Genomic DNA, 16275 nt, shown 5'->3' on the forward strand with positions numbered 1-16275 from the left:
GAGGATGCAACATTGACAATGGATAATTGCAAAGCATATGACATGATTTATTTAGATTTCCAGAAAGCTTTTGACAAAGTCCTGCATAAAAGATGAATTCTCAAACTGAATGCAGTAGGGATTCAAGGAAATGCATGCACATGGATTAGGGAGTGGTTAACATGTAGAAAACAGAAAGTACTGATTACAGGGGAAACCTCAAAATGGAGCGAGGTAACCAGTGGTGTACCACAGGGATCAGTATTAGGTCCTCTGCTATTCCTAATCTACATTAATGATTTAGATTCTGGTATAGTAAGTAAACTTGTTAAATTTGCAGACGACACAAAAATAGGAGGGGTGGCAAACACTGTTGCAGCAGCAAAGGTCATTCAAAATGATCTAGACAGCATTCAGAACTGGGCAGAGACATGGCAAATGACATTTAATAGAGAAAAGTGTAAAGTATTGCATGCAGGCAATACAAATGTGCATTATAAATATCATATGGGAGATACTGAAATTGAAGAAGGAAACTATGAAAAAGACGTAGGAGTTTATGTTGACTCTTCATCTAGACAATGCAGGGAAGCTATAAAAAAAGGCCAACAAGATGCTCGGATATATTGTGAGAAGTGTTGAATTTAAATCAAGGGAAGTAATGTTAAAACTTTACAATGCATTAGTAAGACCTCACCTAGAATATTGTGTTCAGTTCCTGTCACCTCGTTACAAAAAGGATATTGCTGCTCTAGAAAGAGTGCAAAGAAGAGCAACCAGAATTATCCCGGGTTTAAAAGGCATGTCGTATGCAGACAGGCTGAAAGAATTGAATCTATTCAGTCTTGAACAAAGAAGACTATGTGGCGATCTGATTCAAACATGCAAAATCCTAAAAGGTATAGACAGTGTCGACCCAGGGGACTTTTTTTGACCTGAAAAAAGAAACAAGGACCAGGGGTCACAAATGGAGAGTAGATAAAGGGGCATTCAGAACAGAAAATAGGAGGCACTTTTTTACACAGAGAATTGTGAGGGTCTGGAACCAACTCCCCAGTAATGTTGTTGAAGCTGACACCCTGGGATCCTTCAAGAAGCTGCTTGATGAGATTCTGGGATCAATAAGCTACTAACAACCAAACGAGCAAGATGGGCTAAATGGCCTCCTCTCGTTTGTAAACTTTGTTATGTTCTTATGTTCTTATGTTCTTAAAAGATTTCAAGACTAGTATAATATGCTCAAAAGAGATAAGCTTCATAGTTCCTTTCTTTGCTGTTCATTCACATTGTCTTCTGCACTTTGGCCACGTGATGGCACTGTAGCGTTAGTTGTACCCCCTGACAACCACCTACCAACCAATTAGTGTTCAGGAGCAACAACCCGCGAGCAGTCAAGTTTGTCGTCACCGTTCAACGCAGACAGGCAATCCGATCATCAAATCACAAAAGCTCGTATAGTCACCCGGTTGCAATCAGAGACGAGGGGGAGGGACTAGCTACCGTTTCAAGGTAGGTAGCGCCGTGCTTCACAACAGAACACAACTCAAGCCTGAAGCTGCAAATGCAAGTGGACCGTAATCAATAGTCAATTACATGCTGCTAGAAAATCGTGTTGGTTTTTTTTGCGGAGGGGCACATTGGGCTCTAAAAACGTACATAGGTAATGACGGCGCAACATTGCGTTGAGTGTTTGAATTCATTAGTTGTGGAAATCTGTGAGCCAGCCTGTTACTACTCTTTGTGCTTAAAAAAAAAAAAGTGCAGTTGCAGGCTGTGAATATTGATTCTAATATTGACTTATAGAATAATTTGTGGGACAAAAATTAAACGTATGGATTTGTATTTGTTTTCATGTGCTTGGCGAATATTATATCTAATGCAAACAACAAAGCATAATATTATTAATTGTAATGCATCTGTTTGCGTTGTAGAGTAAATGCTGAAAGAAAAAAAAAAAAAAACACTTGATTTTGGCGCTCCTTGATGTCTTGCTTTACGTTTTATCACAGCAGGTTGGCACGGAAAGGGCCAGTTCCAAACCTTATTTGGGGGAATATTTGAAGAAAACGGTGAGTAGTATTGTTTTTTGGTTTTTTTATGGATCGTGGTCATTTAGGTATTTCATTTTTTTGTTTAATTTGTTGTTATATATATATATATATATATATATATATATATATATATATATATATATATATATATATATTATATTATATATATATATATATATATATATATATATATTATATTATATATATATATATATATATATATATATATATTATATTATATATATATATATATATATATATATAATATAATGGTTACATTGAATTGAACGCAGTAGTACTGCAGTTGAACATCACAATAAAAGCAGAACAGTATATACGAATTATATTGCTACCAACCTTTCACTGTACATGTGAACGTCAGGTGCTGTTGTTTTGATTGATACATATGCAGTAAAGCTAAAATCTCAAGGACGTTAATATTAGTTGAACCGAGCGATGGGAGACCAGCTAATTGAACATGCTTGCAAGTTGCAGGTCAGATTCCACAAGTCTCTCGTTTGAAGCGCAGGAACCGATCACAGCAGGTCAGTACGGCAGTGATGCCTGATCTGAGGTTATCGCACAGTTCATTACAGCAGCACGCATTTATCATTCAAAAAGAATAACAATATAATCAGAGCTGTGACAGATCGGGGGACGTTTTACTGGATTTTGGATAGAAATCGTTTTTCCTGTTCACTCCAGTACAATGATAATCAAGACGCCTCATTAGTATCTTAAGTCTTGACCCTGGATGTGCTGCAGGAGATCTTGCACTGCCACACAAAGGATTAGGGTCTATAAGAGGGGTGGGCAATTCTGGTCCTGGAAGGCCAGGGTCCTTCCTGGCTTGTATGAACCTTATTAATTTCACAATGTTTATAATTAAAAAAATCTTTAACCACAAACAGATCAGTGTATGTTGTAATGTTTTGTCAGGTTTTATGAAGCGGGACTCAGGGAGACAGTTTGGAATTCATGAATTCAAGGTCTATTGTTACTAAACAAAGAATTCCTATTCGGGGTTGAAATTCATGCCAGCCATAGAATAATAAACCCTTCTAATCTAAACCTCTCGCTGTCGCTGCTGACTCTCCTCGATCTCTCACGCTGTCTGTCCTCCCAGTTACATTATTGTTATAAGTAATTTTATTATGGGCAAACTTTGCCCTCCGAACTCAATGGACCATGTTTAGAAGCAAGCACAAAACAAAGACAACATTTCTACAGGAATACAACCATTTTAATGGTAGTATAAAACAAAAAAACGACTTGACTGCCACTAAGTTTATACTGTTAAATGTATACTGTTGAAATTGTTTCATGCAGCAAAAAATATATTTGCATTTGCTTCTCTCTCTCTCTCTCTCTCTATATATAGATATATATAGATAGATAGATATATATATATATACACAGTGCCTATAGAAAGTTTACACCCCCTTGAACTTTTTTCACATTTTGTTGTGTCAGTGCCTCAGTTTCATGCATTTAAATAAGGATTTTTATCCACTTATCTACACACCATACTCCACACTTAAGGGGGAAAATATTTTTATTGAGAAAAAGATTATATATTAAAAATACAAGAACTTCCATCCCAGTTTCTGCTTTCTTGCAGAGGGCAGCAGGTTTTTCTCAGGGACTTCTCTGTACTTTGCTCCATTCATTTTCCCTTCTATCCTGACAAGTGCCCCAGTCCCTGCTGATGAGAAACATCCCCATAACATGATGCTGCCACCACCATGCTTCACAGTAGGGATGGTGTTCTTTGGGTGATGCGCTGTGTTGGGTTTGTGCCAAACATAACACTTTGAATTTAGGCCAAAAAGTTCCATTTTAGTTTCGTCAGACCACAAAACTTTTTTCCACATGGCTACAGAATCTGAGTGTTTTTTTGCATACTTCAAACAGGATTAAAGGTGGTCTTTCTTGAGTAAAATACATGCCAGATTTGTGGAGTGCTTGGGATATTGTTGTCACATGCACACTTTGACCAGTCTTGGCCATAAAAGTCTGTAGCTCTTGCAAAGTTGCCATTGGCCTCTTGGTAGCGTCTCTGATCAGTCTCCTTCTTGCTCGGTCATCCAGTTTGGAGGGACGGCCTGATCTATGCAGGGTCTTGGTGGTGCCATACACCTTCCACTTCTTAATAATCGTCTTGACCGTGCTCCAAGGGATATTCAGGGCCTTTGATATTTTTTTTATACCCATCCCCTGATCTGTGCCTTTCAACAACTTTGTCCCGGAGTTCTTTTGAAAGCTCCTTGATGCTCATGGTTGAGTCTTGGCTTTGAAATGCACTACCCAGCAGAGGGAACCTACAGGAACTGCTGAATTTATCCTGAAATCATGTGAATCACTACAATTTAACACAGGTGGAGGCCACTTAACTTGGTGTGTGTGATTTTGAAGGTGATTGGTTACACCTGAACTAATTTAGGATTGCTATTACAAGGGGGGTGGACACTTATCCAACCAAGCTATTTCAGTTTTTATTAATTAATTTTCTACAAATTTCTAGAATATTTTTTTCACTTGGAAGTTGTGGGGTAGGACGTGTAGATAAATGAAAAAAAAAAAAAAAACTATTTTAATGCATTTTAATTCCAGGCTATAAGGCAACAAAAGGTGAACATTTTGAAAGGGGGTGTAGACTTTCTACAGGCACTTTGTATATGTGTGTATATGTATGTGTGTGTGTGTAATATATATATATATATATATATATATATATATATATATATATATATATATACAGTAAACCAATGCTTCTGACATGGCCAGTATTTTGAGCTGCTTTAATTAGGGAGTACTTTCCTTCAAAAGAACAGTAGTTGCTGGTCTTTGTTCAACACTTTCCTTTTATAATCTCCATGTGGGAATTCTAGGTGCAGCACTGTGGAGAGACACCATTGGTACTGGTTGTGCCATTCGGTGCTACTTGCATGTATTCGTAATTAATGCAAGCTCAGTATGTACATATTGAACATTTTATGCTGAAACACCTGCCAATTTTGTTGGCTTGCAATTACTAAAAGGGTAACGTCACAACATCAAGGTTTGCTTGGTTTCTTAGAGCTTCTTATTTGTAAAAAAAAAAAAAAAAAAAAAAAAGAAAGAATTGTGCCTCTCCGCTTGGCAGTTAGTGCTTCAGGTTTGCCTCCACTTTAACACAGTTAGGTGCCTATGATTGAGACACAAAATTCATGGACTATTGCTTCTGGCATTGATTAAAGCACTGTTGTACTGCTTTTAGAATGAAACACTTGTGCATATATATATATATATATATATATATATATATATATATATATATAATATACTGTGTGTGTGTGTGTGTGTGTGTGTGTGTGTGTGTGTATATATATATATATATATATATATATATAATATATTCAGTGCCTATTCTAAGTATTCACCCCCCCTTGGGTGTTTTCACAGTTTGTTGTGTTACAACCTGAAATCTTGATGCATTTAAATGGGTTTTTTTCCTCTCTTGATTTACACAACCTACTCAACACTTTCAATGTGTGAAAAAATTGGGGGGTTGGGGGGGTGAAAAAACAAATCAATTAAAAATAAAAACCTGAAAAGTCTTCATTAGATAAGTATTTCCCCCCCTTTGCTATGACACTCCTAAATATGCTCAGGTGCAACCAATTCCCTTCAGAATTCACACAATAAGTTAAATGGAGTCCATCTGTGTGCAATAAAAGTGGTTCACATGATTTCAGATTAAATACACCTGTCTCTGTAAGGTCCAACAGTTGGTTAGTGTATTCAAAGCAAAGATACTACCATGAAGACCAAGGAGCTTTCAAAACAACTCCGGGATAAAGTTGTGGAAAGGCACAGATCAGGGGAGGGGTATAAAAATATTTCAAAGGCATTGAATATCCCTTGGAGCACAGTCAAGTCAATCATTTAGAAATGGAAGGTATACGGCACACTCAATCTGCTTAGAGTAGGCTGTCCTCCCACACTAGGCAGCCGGGTAAGAAGGTCATTGGTCAGAAGCCAGCAAGAGGTCAATGACAACTCTGAAAGACCTACAGCGTTCCATGGCTGAGATGGAAGAAACTGTCCATGTGTCAACAATAGCTCAGGTACTCCACAAATCTGGCCTTTAAGGAAGAGTGGCAAGAAGGAAACCATTTCTGGAAAAAGTTCCATGTAAAATCCTGCTTGGAATTTGCAAAAAGGCATGTGGGAGACTGAAAAGATGTGGCAAAAGATTCTGTGGTCCGATGAAACTAAAATTGAACTGTTTGGCCTAAATGCAAAGAGTTATGTCTGGCGCAAACTCGACACAGCACATCACCCAAGTAACACCATCCCTACTGTGAAGCATGGCGATGACGGCATCATGCTATGGGGATGCTTTTCATCGGTAGGGACTGGGAAGCTTGTCAGGGTAGAGGGCAAAATGGATGGAGCTAAATACAGGCAAATCCTTGAGGAAAACCTGCTTCAGTCTGCAAAAGACCTAAGACTGGGATGGAGATTCACCTTTCAGCAGGACAATGACCCCAAGCACACAGCCAAAGCAACACTGGAGTGGCTTAAACAAGAAAGTGATGTCCTAGAGTGTCCCAGTCAAAGCCCGGTCTTGAATCTGATTGGGAATCTGTGGCAAGACGTGAAGATTGCTGTCCACCAACGATCCCCATCCAACTTGACAGAGCTTGAACAATTTTGCCAAGAAGAATGGGTGAATATTGCACGATCCAGATGTGCAAACCTGCTAGACTTACCTCAAAAGACTCACAGCTGTAAATGCTGCCAAAGGTGGTTCTACCAAGTACTGACTCAGGGGGTGAATACTTATCTAACCAAGACATTTTCAGTTTTTTTAAATTTCATTAACTGTTTCACAATAAAAATTCTCTTGTCTCTTCAAAGTGTTGAGTAGGTTGTGTAAATCAAAGGAAAAAAAATCCCATTTAAATGCATCAAGATTTCAGGTTGTAACACAATCAATTTTGAAAATGCCCAAGGGGGGTGAATACTTACTATAGGCACTGTGTGTATATATATAAAAATAAAATATGAAGTACCAAAACTGACTCGGTGTTACAGAATAAGAAAGTGTATTGTTCCATCTATACTTGAAAAGTGAATATAAGTTAGATTTTTGTTATTCTACAATAGGGGTGGGTTAGAGTACTCAAAATAATTATAATTACTCAAGCACTAATTTTATTACTCGAGTACTTGAAAACATTTTTAATAATATCTCTGTAAGTTCAATATATTGTAGCGACCCGGTCAGGTTGGAACACTTTTGTTTCGTTTGGTCCTGTGCAGTCATGTTATCTGTATTGTTCCTGGGTGGGACCATACCACTGGTTTCGGTAGTGTGGGGGTGTGTGAGCAGCTGTTTGGTGTGGACCATGTCATCTCAATGCCCTTGCTCTGCCCCTCACATGAGAGTAGCGGTCTGCTCTCTTCTCTGTGTGTGTGTGGAATAAAGCGAGTGAGAAAGTGAGAAAGTTTTTAGGATAGAGTTGAGGAAGGATTTACTGTTTTTGTGGTGTGGTCCTGACCCAAACACGGACCCTGTTTAATTAATAAAGTAGTCTAGTTAGCGCCTGAATCCCGTCGCCATCTCTTGCTTTGAGCCTCAAGACCAGGGGTCGTTGCAATATTTTATTCATGTATACCACCTTAACACTAGCCACGGAAGTCATTTTGATGGGTTGAGGTTTTCAAATTTAAATTACTTGGAGTGTCAAAGTTATGTGGTTGTCCGTTTATGACTTTTCCTAAATAAATACCCCAATGACATTTGAAAGGCAGGATCACGAAATTAAGGAAGTTATAAGCCAGCCCACCTAGCAACAAAGCTGTAATTAATACATGTTTTTATTTTGATTATAACCTACAATATTCCTTATCTATATATATATATATATATATATATATATATACAGTGCCTTGCAAAAGTATTCAGACCCCTGACCAATTCTCTCATATTACTGAATTACAAATGGTACACTGAAATTTTGTTCTGTTTGATATTTTATTTTAAAACACTGAAATTCAAATTCAGTTATTGTAAGGTGACATTGGTTTTATGTTGGGAAATATTTAAGAAAAATAAAAAACTGAAATATCTTGCTTGCATAAGTATTCAACCCCCACACATTAATATTTGGTAGAGCCACCTTTCGCTGCAATAACAGCTTTAAGTCTTTTGGGGTAAGTATGTACCAGCTTTGCACACAGTGTCGGAGTGATTTTGGCCCATTCTTCTTGGCAGATTTGCTCCAGGTTGTTCAGGTTGGTTGGACGACGCTTGTGGACCGCAATTTTCAAATAGTGCCACAGATTCTCAATGGGATTGAGATCAGGACTTTGACTGGGCCACTGTAGGACATTCACCTTTTTGTTCTTGAGCCACTCCAATGTTGCTTTGGCCTTGCGCTTGGGATCATTGTCCTGCTGAAAGGTGAATTTTCCTCCCAAGCTTCAGTTTTTTAGCGGACTGAAGCGGGTTCTCTTGCAGTATTTCCCTGTATTTTGCTCCATCCATTCTTCCTTCAATTTTAACAAGATGCCCAGTCCCTGCTGATGAGAAGCATCCCCACAGCATGATGCTGCCACCACCATACTTCACTGTAGGGATGGTGTGTCTTGAGGCATGGGCAGTGTTAGGTTTTTGCCACACATAGTGCTTTGAGTTTTGGCCAAAAAGCTCTATCTTGGTCTCATCTGACCACAAAACCTTTTCCCACATCGCAGCTGGGTCACTCTCATGCTTTCTGGTAAACTCCAGACGTGCTTTCGGATGGTACTTTTTGAGTAACGGCTTCTTTCTTGCCACCCTCCCATACAGGCCAGTGTTATGCAGAGCTCTTGATATGGTTGACTGGTGCACCATTACTCCACTCCCAGCCACTGAACTCTGTAGCTCCTTCAAAGTGACTGTTGGTCTCTCTGTGGCTTCTCTCACAAGTCTCCTTCTTGTTTGAGCGCTGAGTTTTGAGGGATGGCCTTTTCTTGGCAGTGCCTGGGTGGTGTGATGCAGCTTCCACTTCCTGATTATTGATCCAACTGTGCTCACTGGGATATCCAAAGACTTGGATATTATTTTGTACCCTTTCCCTAATCTATGCATTTGTATTACTTTATCTCTAACTTCTGTAGAATGCTCTTTGGTCTTCATTTTCTTTCCGATTCACAGACCAATGATCCTTCAACAGTGGGGGTTTTTATCCAGAAAATGTGACAGCAACTTTAATGGTTCACAGGTGGAGGCCAATGGTAAGGTAATGGTGTCCTCGTTAGGGCAATTTCTTTCATCGGTGTAAACTGGGAGCTTCCACAGCACAGGGGTTGAATACTTATGCAAGCAAGATATTTCATTTTTTTATTTTTCTTAAAAATATTTCCCAACATAAAACCAATGTCACCTTACAATAATTGATTTTGAGTTTCAGTGATTTAAAGTAAAATATCAAATGGAACGAAATTTCAATGTACCATTTGTAATTCAGTAATATGAGAGAATTGGTCAGGGGTCTGAATACTTTTGCAAGGCACTGTGTGTGTATGTATATATATATATATATATATATGTGTATATATGTGTGTGTGTAATATATATATATATATATATATATATATATATATATATATATATACACGCACAATACTGGACCTGGCAGCTATCAATTCCTTAGTTTTGTACAAGGAATGCACCAGGGAAAATACCAGTTACAGTTTTGTATGTACATATACCTGTTTACACACTAGTTTCTTTTAACATGTTTATATTTTTTTCATTTATGAATTAGTGCTTTATATGTGGTAAGTTAGAAAATAAACCCTTTTATGTTTAATTGTTCATTTAAATACAGCGTTTCAGCTGTGCAGATGTTTGATATGATGTGCTTGAGTAACATTATTATTATTATTATTATTATTATTATTGTTATTGTTATTTATTTCTTAGCAGACGTCCTTATCCAGGGCGACTTACGTCGTAAACAAAAATACATTTCAAGAATCACAGTAGAAGTATTAACCCTTTGCAGTCCATTTATTAAGTGCGCGTCGGGTCCAATTTATTTTCACACGCGCAGTTAATTTTAGACGCGCTGTTTAAAAGTATTTTTTTCACAGTCAAACGGGTTTAAAAGGCCCTGCATATCAACAAAGCACTCACTGGGCATCTCCAGCCCCGCCCCACCCTTTCGTTCGCTATAGCTTTCACATATGCTAAGAAGTAAATAATAATAATAATAATAATAGTCGTACATACCGATCAATCATCTCCTGATCACTCGTTTTATCACCAAACTCCTCAATAATGCAATCCAAGTCATTATTTTATTACTATAACATCTCAAAAAAGCTCTTCAAATGTCCGTGATAGTCTCTGTGCGCTGATACAGTAACACCCAGCTTGTTTCCTTATGACCGCCCATATGGGATGCCAATGGCAAGTATGACTATTCATGAGATACGCCTTTTTTTTTTTTTTTTTTTTAATCAGCTTGTCTCGGCTCCTGTCGCTCCCACTTGGTCATTGAATGGTTTTCTCGGCTTTTTCCAGAGAAAAAACGACTAGAAACCTGTTTTTTGCGTATTTTTGATGATGTCGGACAGGGTCCGACAATGGACCGGATAGGAATAATTGCAATGTCGGACCAGGTCCGACAATGGACTGCAAAGGGTTAATACAATTAAGAGCTAGATAAAATACAATGACTTCGGTTCTAGCAAGTACAAGTATATGACATGATTTCCATTACACGAGAGTAGATGTTAAAACTTCATGCTGATTTGAACTCGGCTCTCGCCAAGATAAGCACCAACTAAGACGTAGCTTTACAGTAAACTAATGTGATCCATATGTGTCTCCATCCATTTGCATTTCCTTCCATATGATGATGTAGATATCCTTCTGTCTGGTGTTTAATTGCTGAAGTGTAATGCTGGCTTCAGGGATCAGCTTATTGCCTCCCCAGCGCATCGGCACACACAACGGCTGCGATGCTGGCTCTGGGGATTAACCACAGTGCGGTCTCCCCAGCGCATCAGCATGACAACCGTCTGGATTGAGCTAAGTAGGGTACATCTCTGGGGTCTTCAAGTGGGCACCTTCCATCCTCCGTGTTTCGTCAACCAGCCCACGACACCTCAAGAGGGCTCGACGGTGATTCTGGCATCCCAGCATCACCCCGCTCCGTCCCCCACTCAACTCAGCCCAGCTTACTTACCCATACATCAGCGTTTCTTTCTTTCTATTGTGCTTGAGATCCCCAGCCAGAATCTTTCTGTCTCAACCACAGCCGGTTGCTGCTCCTTTCTGTTGCTTCAGGTAAGTTCTTCACTGTGCGACGCAACTCTTGGCCACTGAATCCAACGTCTCTGAGAAACCGGGTTGTAGAGTGTGCCACAAATCCTCGACAACCCACCTCCACTGGGTAAACCCGGACTCTTCATCCTCGCTGTTCCGCTTCAGTGGCTAGTTGAGCATACCGCAGTTTCTTCCTCTTGTACGTCTCATCCACAGCATCCTCCCATGGCACTGTTAACTATACCAGGTGAACAAGACGTGCTGATCCAGACCACAAGACAATATCTGGTCGAAGGTTAGTGGTGGCAATCTCAGGTGGAAAAATAAGCCGTTGACCAACATCTGCCAGCATTTTCCAGTCACTGGCAGCTTCCAGTTGTCCTGGGCTAGGATTGTTTTTAACACCTTTTCTTGGTGGTTGCTCTCCTGGGCGGAGGAATGTTGTCTTTTGTGTGTAATGTTTTAATGGAACAGGTGGCAACTTATTGGTCATGTTACGCTTGTCTTCCAATGCTAAGGCCAAACATCGCAGCACCTGGTCATGGCGCCAAGTAAACTGTCCTTGGCTGAGAGCCACCTTACATCCTGTCAAAATGTGCCTTAATGTTGCAGGTGATGAACACAAAGGACATGAGGGATCCTCTCCTACCCAGAGGTTTAGGTTCTGTGATGATGGGAGAACATCATATGTTGACCTGATGAGGAAACTGATCCTGCTCTGTTCCATTGACCATAGGTCTTGCCAGCCAATCTTGCGTTGTTCCACACTCTCCCATCTCATCCATTCTCTCTGCTTGGCCTGGGAAATGGCCTTTATACACCACATCCTCTCCTCCTGCTTTTGCACCTCATTGACTACCAGCTTCCTCCGTTGAGCTGGGGCTGCCTTGTGCCATGTAGGAGGAGCTGAACTGAGAACAAGACCCCCTCTTCCATGCTGAACTTGCCCCATGATATCACCAATTTGAAGGGCAGCCTTTGCATCCTCCACAGCTTTCTTTGCCGCCCACTTTCTTCCAGTTTTCAACACAGGTGCTGCCTCCCTTACGCATTTGTCGCGTGACTCTACTAATGTCATTTCCAGTCTGACCTTGGCGCACTTAAACTCCTCGGTTAGAGCGGAGACTGGTAGCTGCAGTATTCCTTTACCATAAAGTCCCACTCTGTTGAGGCAGCGTGGAACTCCCAACCATTTCCTGATGTATGAACTGATTAAAGCTTCCAGCTTCTCTACTGTTGTCAAAGAAACCTCGTACACAGTCAGTGGCCACAGCAACCTCCGCAGTAGACCAAACTGAAAGCACCAGAGTTTTAGTTTGCCTTGTAGAGCACTGCTGTCTGTGCTCTTCAACCCTTGCACTGCTTGTTGTCTAACCTCTCCCACACAAACTGTGTCCTTTAGATCCCCGTCGTACCATCTCCCAAGACTCTTCACTGGCTTCTCGGACACTGTTGGTATTGCCTCACCATTAATGAAGAATGTTTTATCTACTACTTTAGCTTTAATTATAGAGATGCTCCTTGATTTAGTGGGCTTGAATTGCATTCGTGCCCATTGAATGTTATTGGTTAATTTGCCCAATAACCGATTAGTGCAGGCTACTGTTGTAGTCATGATTGTCATGTTATCCATGTATGCTTGAATTGGTGGTAGTCTCATTCCAAAAACCAAGCGCTCTCCTCCTACTACCCATTTTGATGCCCTAATGATTACTTCCATTGCCATGGTAAAAGCCAGTGGAGAAATGGTACATCCTGCCATTATTCCAGCTTCTCGGCATTGCTTGAATTCTGAAGTTGAAAAACTAAATTGCAAATCTCCAAAGTAGGCTTTCACTAAATTTGTTATTGTCATCGTTACACTGAAAAAATCAAATGCTGCCCAAAGAAGTTCATGTGGCACTGAACCATATGCATTAGCCAAATCCAGGAATGTCACATGGAGCTCCTTCCTCTCCTTTTTAGCTGATTGAATTTGTTGCCAGATCACATTGATGTGTTTTAAGCATCCTGGGAAACCTGGAATGACCGCTTTTTGTATTGAAGTGTCAATGAAGCAGTTCTTTAATAGGTAAGCTGACAATCTCTGAGCAGTAATGCTGAAGAAAATCTTGCCTTCTACGTAGGGAAATAGGACGAAACTGACTGATGCTTGTAGAATCTTTTTCTTTAGGTATAAAGACTCCACCTGCTCGGCGCCATGCTCTTGGTACAACCTGTTTTTCCCATGCCACTTTCATCAATTTCCACACGATTCGTAGAACTCCTGAAGCACTCTTGTACACTCTGTATGGAACTCCATTAGGCCCTGGAGATGATGAAGCTCTTGCTTTTTTTCACAGCTTGCTCTACTTCTTTCCACTTAGGTGCACAGTCCTCCATTTGGTATTCTGGTGGATTGATAGGTGGGATGTCTGAAGGAATTGACATAGGCTCCTGCCTTTTTGAATCTGTATGTGTTTACTCCAAATATCTCTCCAGCTCGAACTTAGATGCTTTTAGTGTGCCATTCTTCTCACTGGTGAATAAATTCTTTACAAATTTGAATGGGTCTTTATAAAAGTTAGTTCTTGTACGCTCCTACTTTTTGTAGCGTTTCCGTAGGCGCTCAGCTCTGCGCAATGTTGCAAGCTTATCTTTTCTGACCCTTTTGTAAGAGATTGAGTCCCTCCTTCTGACTTTGTTCTGCTCTTCTCCATTGCTTCCTCAGCTGTCTCCTTTCTCTAACTAAGCGTTCAATCTCCTGCTGCCGTCTAGACTTTCCAGGAATAGTTTGTACTTTTTCCTTCCTTTTTTCAACTCCAAACCTCTCTCTTCCATATGCGTAGATGATGACCCCAAATTTATCCAGCTTCTTTTCAACTGTTCCACTTAATCTTTCCAATGCAAAGCAGAGATCTGTGTTTACTGTGTCCCATGCAGTTTTCTCACAAGCTCTTGGCCATTTAACTCCAGCCTTGTGCCCGTTGAGGTTCTTTTCTCTCTTATGCTGGTTTGTCTGACCAGGTTCACAAGGATCATTAGGTTCATCACTAACTGTGTCTATGCAAGTCCTCCTCACGTCTATGACAGGGGTGCTGATATCCTGCGAACTGTGGTTTGCTTCCTGTCGCTGGATTTCATTCGACTGACTTGACTGACTTCGTAAGAAGTACTGATCAATGCGAGGCCCTTGTCCCTTCTCCCTCAAGCATTTCATTCTCCCTTGATGAATCTTCAAACCCCTGACCATTGTCGATTCAATAATGGAGCAGATAACAGTGTCAGTGATAGTTACATCAGGATATAATTAAATACAAAATACTACATATTAAATAACACTTGTGACAGATTACAGTACTCTAAAGTCAGGAGTTGTATCGGATAGTCGTTTTTCATTTTAATATTGATGTTGTTTAAAATGTACCGACATAATGACTGCCAGCGGTGGTTTTAGGTATGAGTATAACTGCAGCGGTCTGGCTTTAGGTCCAAAATGGCTCAGAATGCCTCTGATTTGGTTTTGTGATGGAGTTTCAGTCAAAATGATAATTGGCCACTTTCACCCATGAAGTCAGATAACGCCCTGTAACAGTTAACGAACCAGCATGTCGCATTGACTTCAGTTTTACCGCGGAGAATACTGGAGTACCATGCCATCTTTTGACATTTTCATGGCTGAATGTGGCTACCACTGTATCAAACAGCTATTCCAAATACTCTAAATCAGTCATTTTAATGTACTTCACCGTGATACTAACACCTAATTTGCTTACCTAATGAGGTCTTAAATAACAGTTTTACAATTTTCATTAAACTATTCTCCATGTATGTCATGTTAATCAGTTGTTTTGTCATACGGATAGCTGCCACCCTTGTATTACTTTGTGTTTGTTTACATGGTTTTGTGTGTTCAGTAAAATCTACCAAATGTTTTTACCTTAGTTTTGATTTATTGTCACAATCAAGCTATTTTAGGCCTGAAACTGGCTGCTTTATTCCAGGAGTGAGCTGTGTGCAGGAGCCGACATGTCAGCTGGGGGAGCCGAGGAAGACATCCCTCTGGGAGAGAGGAAGACTGTCACAGACTTCTGCTACCTCTTGGACAAATCCAAGCAGCTCTTCAATGGCTTGAGGTCAGGACTTCTTCTATGCCCAAGTACTACGGCCAGGCCTTTGACCAGTCATCTGATTAACAGGGTACTGTCATGGCAGATCCCAGATTGAGATACAAATCATGAATAAAAGTTAAACACAAAAATCAAACTATAATATGTGTTATTTCTGGAAAATGTCCATGGTTTGTATGTTTTTTTTACAAATTAGTACCAGTAATACCCCCCCATTAGCAAGCCCCTTTGTCAGGTCCCCTTTCCTCGCAGTATGTGATGCTTTCTAATCCATGCATATCAAAGTTACTGTATAACAACCAGACTAACCTAAGGAACTGCACCTGCTAGCCACTCCCTTATCTTACCTGGGGTCCTAGCTTTGGAGACAGCAGGAGTTAAACTACTGAGATGCCCCGTCAAAGGTTGCAGAAATTGACCCCTTTTAAATGTGATGTCAGTGGTGAGATGGCAGGAATTTGGAGAGAGACTGTAACATAAATACATTTGGGAATGCAGTTTCTGTCTTGTACAGCTATGGCCAAAAGTTTAGCATCACCTAGAATTTTAGGATTCATAGATAATTTAAACAAAAAAGAAAATCTATATGAACATAATTTAGATATTTTATTTAACATCATGTAATCAAAGAAATTACAAAATTATATTGCAAAAGTCAACTGGAAGCCATAATAGTACAGTATTTCATTTTAGATTTCAAAATGTCCCTTTTTTCAATTTGTCAGTTTTCAGTATATGGAAAACTACAAAGCGGTATTTAATATGTTTAATGTAACATTATTCAGCAGATTCAATTTGACTTTATGAAGCTAAAATAGCTAATTCT

The 16275-nt window shown here is 39.8% G+C and overlaps 1 protein-coding gene across 4 annotated transcripts in view; it reads left to right on the forward strand.

Moving 5' to 3' along the window:
- The first annotated feature begins 1501 nt into the window (after positions 1 to 1501).
- Positions 1502 to 16275, forward strand: part of LOC117422582 (protein SCAI) — an 85697-nt gene continuing 70923 nt past the window's right edge. The window contains exons 1-4 of one of the 4 annotated variants that reach the window (XM_058987141.1): positions 1502 to 1639; positions 1989 to 2048; positions 2526 to 2575; positions 15324 to 15455. In XM_058987141.1, coding sequence (XP_058843124.1) covers positions 15349 to 15455 — 107 coding nt within the window. In that variant the 5' untranslated portion in view covers positions 1502 to 1639; positions 1989 to 2048; positions 2526 to 2575; positions 15324 to 15348. The remainder of the gene's footprint in view (positions 1640 to 1988; positions 2049 to 2525; positions 2576 to 15323; positions 15456 to 16275) is intronic. The other 3 variants (XM_058987143.1, XM_058987140.1, XM_058987142.1) reach the window with 3 other exon arrangements.

This window comes from Acipenser ruthenus, chromosome 15, assembly GCF_902713425.1.
Source record: "Acipenser ruthenus chromosome 15, fAciRut3.2 maternal haplotype, whole genome shotgun sequence".
Taxonomy (NCBI): Eukaryota; Metazoa; Chordata; class Actinopteri; order Acipenseriformes; family Acipenseridae; genus Acipenser; species Acipenser ruthenus.